Source organism: Pygoscelis adeliae, unplaced genomic scaffold (genome assembly GCF_000699105.1).
Source record: "Pygoscelis adeliae isolate BGI_AS28 unplaced genomic scaffold, ASM69910v1 Scaffold36, whole genome shotgun sequence".
Lineage (NCBI taxonomy): Eukaryota > Metazoa > Chordata > Aves > Sphenisciformes > Spheniscidae > Pygoscelis > Pygoscelis adeliae.
Window position 1 is genome coordinate 5,153,997 of NW_008824934.1, and position 7,955 is coordinate 5,161,951.

The following is a 7,955-nucleotide window of genomic DNA, read 5'->3' on the forward strand; positions in this document are numbered from 1 at the left end:
CGATCTGATTGCAGAGGCTTTCAGCAGGTATTACTGTGAACACACACCAGCAGAGACCACATAAGCAAGTATTGGTGTGTGCTCAGGGACAAATCACAGCAAAGTGATGTGCACACATGCCCTCCACCGCTTCTAGACCTAATCCCACCCTTTTTCAAGTTCCTATCACAGCCTGCACCGCAGCTGGGGCTGAAACTTTTCGTTCCGACAGCAGGACAAGCAGACAACCAGCAACGCAAACCATTACTACAGGGGGATTTACCTCGGGTGCCATAAGACAGCCGTTGCCGCCCCGATCCACGTAAGAGCTGGTGAAAGGCAGTCTCAAGCCGACGTTTTCATCTGCCAAACAGCAACCGAAGTCCGTGATCACCAGCCAGGGGCAGCCAGCTACGAAAGACACGGGGCTAAGCAGAGTTAGCGTTCAGTTCGGGAGTACCTGGCTGTCTTAGACACCACATCACACGGACACCAGAGACAGTCTTCAGGAACAATCTCAAAACCCCCAAGAATCAGCACAACCACATGCTGTTTTCCTGCTTCTCCTCTGTATTATTAGGTGAAATATCGGTTTTATTAAAACAAAACTTGTTATTCCATTTCCTCTTTAGAGGATATTACTGCTCCCCATGGAACGTGCGTCTCACAAAACGTCACAGATACCATAAAATTGAAGACACGTAAGGTCAGATACTCATCCACGATGGAGGAATATATTCATTTGTTTCCCTTTGTTTTTGTCTATAGCAAAAGCTATTGACATACAGATATATACTTAGCTATAGCAAAAGGCTGGAGAAACTTTGCGTTAGTTAATAGTTCTTGTCCTGATGACAAGTCAAACATTGCAAAGTAGAATCATTCCTTCTCCAGGCTCCAATACAGAAGAATTGATGCTTTAGATCATTCCTAACCGCATTCAGCATAGCTCCAGAGCAGCTTTTCCTTCAAGAAAAGAAGGATGGCATTAGTATCACTGAAAACCTTCCACGGCTGCTGTACCGAGACCTTTAATTACACAGATCTGGCTGCCTGCTATTGTTTCCTGCCCATTCGAATCTCAATCACGCTGAAAAAGAACTCGGGTAATTAAAATCCCAGTTAGAGAGGCTGACAGGAGAACAAGACGATGAAAACGCTGCTTTTGGCTTTAACACTGTCGGTTCCCTTGCCGTCCAACCGATGTTTCATCATCCCAGGGTGCAGCACTATTAACCTGACCGTGAGGTGGGGTTTTAAGAACAGCCCTGTGCTATTTGGCTAGTGAGAGATGACAGAGCCGAGAGCCTGAAGCAAAGGCACCTCCAGCCTCATCAGTGCGGCATTATTATATGCCATCTGCTCCAGCCAACATTCGCTGTGCTTGTGCAACACATCACCTTAGCAATACTCTGCATCTCTCCATCCGACTGCGGCGCAACGCTCCTTTCAAGTCTGTTTTAATGATTCAAAACCAGAGGCACAAACAGGATAAATGACTTCCCCGCTGACAGCAAGCGGTAAGCTAAAAACTAAACCTGAGATTCTTCAAAGGGTTTGATGCTCATTTTTCCCCCAAACGCACGGATGGGTGGGACTTCCCCACATGCCTACTCGACTGCATCGCTTCTGTGCGTGACTTAATTGCCGTTTATACTCAGCGATCTACATACCAGAATCAAATTCAACCAGGATGTTGTCAGACTTCAGGTCTCTGTGTGCTATTCCGTGTCGAACAAGATGGTCCACGCCTTCCAAAAGCTGTAAAATCATCATCGTGGAGAGACAAACATCTGGACTGCTCTCCCTCAGGTACTGGCGCAGAGTGCACGGATAACTAGTCAGAACAAGGAAAACCTCAGAATTAGCATCCTGGAAGCTTACCGCTTGCGGTTCAACCTCAGTGCTGGCTGGCTGGGGATACTGCACACTTGTATGTGCCAAATTCTTCCTGACCACTGTGACGCCTTCCCACCGCCCAGCCTCAACCTGACACCACTCCCCTGTCTGCTGTTCTCAAATCCTCTGTTTTGCAACACCACCCACCACTGAATTTTCAGTGCTTTTGCCCGAGTTCAACAACTGCAAATAAAAGAAGCCTCTTAAACAGCATGGGGAGCGGCTCCAGGTATACAGTGGTCATTCTTACAGGTTTTTATGTACTGGTGTTATATTTTGCTTGAAAGAGGAGGCAGACTAATAATGCAGATTGTATGAGCAAAATGAGGAGATGCGCTAATCAGGAGAAAGAACATATTCTTGAAATACAGAGAGGACAGAGCACTTCTCCAGACGCAGGCAGAACAAAAGAGTGGGAAACAGGAGGTGCTTTTATGTCAGTGCCACAGCAATACCCATTCAAAACCAAACCCCACCGAGAAAGCCAGAGATGCCGAGCACTAATAAATCTCATTACCGATTCTATTCCATCTCTAGCGGCGTGTTCAGACTAGGGGTGAAGTTTAGACTTAGAAGGGCAGACAAATGGGGACAGGCTCCACATTTCTCACTTTAATTTGGGGTCATTATTAAAAAGAACAGCTTGTCTTCATTGTCAAACTAGAGTTAAAATCTCAAGGACTTGGAACAGGTCTTAGGAGGCGTTTCCAAGAGCGTACTCTGCTTTTTGGCAGCAGCCCAGGCCAAATCTTTGCAAGGACCTGTGTAGCAGCAGAATACACAGCCCCGCTGGGCAGGCTCATGAAAAGCCCGAGACGCATTAACAAGCTTCTCTCTACCTACTTCTTCATCACCAAGAAGAGTGTGCGGCTGTGACCGATCCCTCTGGGATTCAGGCTTAAAGGAAGAACATCAGGATAGTCTGCGAAGGCTCCGGGCAGCAAAGGGACTGAGGACGTGAAGGCTCGGATCACTTGGATTATATTCGGATGAGGTTGCAACTTCTTCCTCCCAAAGACAGGTTTTCTGCGCAAAAGTATAGATACCACAGATTACGTCGATCTCCTGGTCAGTTCTGATTTATCACAGACACATGTCTGTTATTTCTGGAATTACTTTTCATTAATATGGCCCGTCCTCCCCCACAAAGGGTTCCAAAGCAGTGTGCAAACACGTTTATTCTGCAGCAAAAACCTTATCAGAGCGAGCATTGCGGCGGCCCAGTACAGATTACAGGACTGCACATTAAGCAAATATCCAAACGTTCACATCGTGGAAACCAGTTGGTAAGAAAGAACGGTGACAGCAACCTCCCCACCCTCACGGCCAATTTCCTAACCGGCGCCTCAGCCCAGCGCTTCCCACATTGATGCCAAGCGCCCACAGCCTGAGCAGACCCACCGTGGCAGCAGGCAGGTGCCAGCACTTTCTCTGGAGTTCGAAATCTACCCTGGCGCGCCCTGAACCATCATCAAGGCAGTGCTGTCTGCCGATACACCAGCGGAGTGTACACAGACCAAGACTTTACCTGTGGCTGCCAGAAAGACTGTGTGGTAACTGGATTTCCCTATATACGATGGCCGAACAGGAAATACTGCTGCTTTACCTGCGCTGCAAACGAAGCTTTGCTGGAAACCCTTAACACTTAACATGCAGCCTTTAATTTTATTCAAACCCTACTAGCCCTTCCATGCTGCTAACAGCGGCAGAGCGAGTCACAGGCTGCTTCTCGGTTCAAAAAGAACTACAACAGCAGCTTTAGAGGAAAAAAGCCAAAAGCAATTACTTTGTTAGACATAAAATAAAGGTCAACTTCACACTAGGCATATCGATTTAGACCCTCTATTTTATGGCACAGGCAGGAAGTGCTCACTACAATGAAAGGCAGGTTACCTATCTGTATCTGCAAAACAGATCTCTCTTCCCTCTCATCCCCTGAATATCAAATATCCCTTTGGCTGCTCTGTTGCATTCTCAGCTAGTGACGTACCACACAGCATTCATTATTCATTTGTATTGGCAGCTGAGATGTATTTGAAATTTAAATCAGACAATCTGGACTGCGGACTCCATTGTTTCAAATCGAACAAAAAGACACATTTTTTAACAAAAAGAGAGCTAACTCAAGATAATTTAAAAGTTTCCGTGCAGTTTTCCACCTTCATGCTGTGTGCTCACTTCTCACGCGGGTGAAAGAGTGGGAACCACGTCATTTTCCATTTTCTTTCTCACCAGTTTCCCTGCACTAGAACAGCTTCCACCTCCCTGCCCAGCACCCATTTTACAACCAAACCAGTTCTAAAATAATACAGTCAAATTGTATTACAGTCAAATTGTTTGATGTTCAATACAGTCAAATTGTTACCAATTGTAGGCGTATATTTCTGTAATTAAAAAGCACCGTGACACACATTTAAATGATTTTTAATCAGCTCCTTCTAGCCTTTAAGAATATCTACAGATATCGAAGCATTTTACACATGGGGAAACTAAGACACAGGGCACAAAAGTGCCTGGCCACAGTCAGCCATCAGACCGCTGGCAGGACCCCCAGCTGGTCCCCAATTATTGGCATACCCTTCGACACCCTTCTGGACTATGCCATCCAAGCCGGTACAGTTTAGCTGTAGGTTATTTCCCGCACGCCAACGAGCCGTGCCACAATCTGCTCCTCAGAGGAAACAAGTTCACTATTTGAGCAGCGGTATTGCTGTGCGGTTTCCTAACCGGGCTGGAGAAAAGCACACCGGAGAAAAATCCCCACAGGCTGCCAGCAGCCCGTATCCCTGCGTGACGTCTGAGGCGTGCGGCACTTCTGAAGGCACTGTCGCCTAGACAAAACATACGTACACGCCTCCTGAGCCATTAATAATCTCAAGGCTTCGTTTTTATTGACTTTCAGGAACTATTATAGAAACCTCTGGCCGTCTTCATAACAGTACAGATGTGCTGCGAAATTAATTGATGGATAAAATTAGCGTGTCACCATTTGAGAACTGCCGCCATTTCCGTCGTGACTGTACCTGCGGCCAGAGACAGCTCCGTATTCTCCGGCTAAGGCAACCCCCGTGGCTGGAACAAGCTCTCGGCCCATAGCATCGAGGATGGCTTCACTCGACGAACCAGCCTGCGACAGCAATTACACACCACATTGATTTAAGCTCCAAAATCATCCAGCCTCAATACAGGCTGAAAGCAGATAATCCTGATGCTGGCGCTGTATCTGGAGTTAGAGCAACTGAGACTAGATCAAAGGGACTCCCTTCTCTACTTTGAAAGTCGGGGAAGGCAATTAACTACTTGAAGAATTTACCAAGGGACGTGGCAAGGCCTTTACTTGCAGAAACAAATCCATTTATCTCTTCAAATGCATCCTCGACTGTTAGCACTCTGAGCTATACGTTAACACTCACTTTCAACTTCAAAACCTGACTGGAAAAGCCCACAGCTAAATGCCAGGGTATTTCTGGAGCCCAAGGGGTTTCAGATGTTAGCATTTTGGAAGACTCTTAGGATATCCGCTTGCCACATCAAGTGCCCCAAAAACTCTTCAACGGGAAAAGACACGTGGATTTTTTTAAATGTGGAATACCCACATTGAGGGGCTGGATCATCAGAGTCACCCGGGCTGGGAAACACTAGCGCAGATCTCGCCCGTTCACTTCCCGGCAAGGGGACCTAGCACGCAGGTTACCGCCCCACCCCTGTGACACTGACTTGCACCTCGGCCGCACTTCGCAGAAGAAAATCTATTTCTACCCTGACACCGGCAAGGACACCGATTCCTAAAGCGCTGGCAGCAGTGGCTTTCCATTTCTTACGCCTTGCCATGACAGCCAGCTTGGGAAAAGCTTTTCTTCATGAAACATCACCTCCATAACCAACAACTCCACCAGCAGCAGCTCTCAATGCCGATTCCAGAGGAATGATGAACGCTAATTACCTTGCTCTGGGACCGCTCGCTAGCAATCAACATCTCCAATGTCACATATCAACAACTTTGTTTTGACGCGCTCGTGGTGCGCTACATAATTAGCACTTTCAACACGTAAGCGTTAAACATTTCAGCCAGACTTTCCCAGTGACAGAGGAGATTAAGAACCCGCTCCTTACCGAAATGTTCCACATCATTTTGATAGCTAATGGAAAAGCCTCTTTCGGTTGGTGTTTCTCTATGGGCTCCTCCCCAGCTGCCTGTGAAGCCGAGCCACGGTCCCGCTGAACGGCTGGACGCTAATTTTACCTTGCTGGGACCGCTCGCTAGCAATCAACATCTCCAATGTCACATATCAACAACTTTGTTTTGACGCGCTCGTGGTGCGCTACATAATTAGCACTTTCAACACGTAAGCGTTAAACATTTCAGCCAGACTTTCCCAGTGACAGAGGAGATTAAGAACCCGCTCCTTACCGAAATGTTCCACATCATTTGGATAGCTAATGGAAAAGCCTCTTTCGGTTGGTGTTTCTCTATGGGCTCCTCCCCAGCTGCCTGTGAATCCTTTGACGCGCTCGTGGTGCGCTACATAATTAGCACTTTCAACACGTAAGCGTTAAACATTTCAGCCAGACTTTCCCAGTGACAGAGGAGATTAAGAACCCGCTCCTTACCGAAATGTTCCACATCATTTGGATAGCTAATGGAAAAGCCTCTTTCGGTTGGTGTTTCTCTATGGGCTCCTCCCCAGCTGCCTGTGAATCCGAGCCACGGTCCCGCTGCACGGCTGGCCCCTGCCCTGTGAGACGGCTGCTCTCCGCACGCCCCCGACGATCGCGAGAGAAAGGAATAGCTGCTTTGTACACAGCGGCACTGCAGCCCTTCCCGATGGGTTGGCCAATGAGATATTCTTCCAGCTTGAAGCCCTGCCAGCGGAAGGAGCTCAGGGGATCTTTCTGCGGCTTGTTCTTTCCAACAAACACTGTCTGAAAGGATTAAGAAAAGACAACAGTAAAAAACCCGCTCTGTTCTTCAAGACTTCCCAACGAAGGAGGACTCCCTTACTGTTGAAGCAGTACTACGCGTCCCGTTGGGTTGGTCCAACCTGAAAGCCACAATCAGGCTCTAACCGTTAGGCTCAAATCACTCTAACCATAGGGAAAATAATTTGCAGACCGAATATTTTTGTCTGAAACAGATTACCCCAAAACCAGTCTTTACCAAAGGTGCCCTTTCTGCGGGTGCTGTAGAGGAATGTAGAGCAAGTGTAGAGGGAGTCACTTGCTAATCCAGAAAATAAATATGTTTTGTAAAGACAAGTCTAACTAAGTACTGCTAAAAAGAGACGCACTATTACACTTTTCTCCCTTTCCATAAATAAAACAGGCAGATAGCATTTAAAAGAAAATCCAATTAAGAGCAAAAACAGATGGAAAAACAATGCCCTGAGCTTTTGTGGCAGCTGAGTACGAGGGTTGGTTAGTTCGAGGAAGAGTGAATCAGTGACGGGAGAAAGCTGGGGGAGGAAATCGAAAGAGATGTGAGAAAGCAAAGCAGAGGAGGGCTGTTGTGGAGTTTAACCGCAGCATTCATGACCCACCAGGTCTGGTGGCACCGCAGCTGTCACCTGGGCCAATACAGACCAGCGCACTTCTCTCCGAGAAGTGGTGGCCGCCCTGGGGATGTACCCCGTGGCAAAGGGACACAGATTCAGGGACGGCGGAAGGGGGAAGACAGCGTATTTAACTATCCAGCGAGGGCAGGGGAAAGAAAGCGTCCCAAGAAACTTCAGGGAAAGGCAGAACCTCCACGGCAATGTGTTGGTCTGACAGTTAGCGGGGCAGGTGACAGATGGCTCTGAACACCAAAGGTCTATTTTTACCCATGCAATATGTTCAGCACCGTCCGTCCCCGGTGCCCTGCCAGCACGGCCCGGCCCAGCCTCGTGGTGTCCCCGTCTGTCTCGGGGAGAGGGGACGGACCTGGGGGCTCGACGCCAGCCTCCTGGGACACGAGACCCCCATCACCAGGGCCCTGGCCCCCTCCCTTTGTGGGGGGACAGGGACTGAGGGGCTCCCCACAGTGAGGACCCCCCCAGTAGCTGCTGGTGGTGAGGGGCTGCTGACCAAGAGGCTTCCCC

The 7,955-nt window shown here is 48.3% G+C and overlaps 1 protein-coding gene across 1 annotated transcript in view; it reads right to left on the reverse strand.

The window, feature by feature from the left end:
• Nucleotides 1-7,955, reverse strand: part of PINK1 (PTEN induced putative kinase 1) — a 16,940-nt gene that overhangs the window by 2,769 nt on the left and 6,216 nt on the right. The window contains exons 3-8 of the mRNA XM_009325305.1: nucleotides 6,571-6,810; nucleotides 5,992-6,072; nucleotides 4,902-5,005; nucleotides 2,722-2,904; nucleotides 1,653-1,816; nucleotides 263-390 (exon numbers count right to left, since the gene is read on the reverse strand). Of these exons, the coding sequence (XP_009323580.1) occupies nucleotides 263-390; nucleotides 1,653-1,816; nucleotides 2,722-2,904; nucleotides 4,902-5,005; nucleotides 5,992-6,072; nucleotides 6,571-6,810 (900 nt within the window). The remainder of the gene's footprint in view (nucleotides 1-262; nucleotides 391-1,652; nucleotides 1,817-2,721; nucleotides 2,905-4,901; nucleotides 5,006-5,991; nucleotides 6,073-6,570; nucleotides 6,811-7,955) is intronic.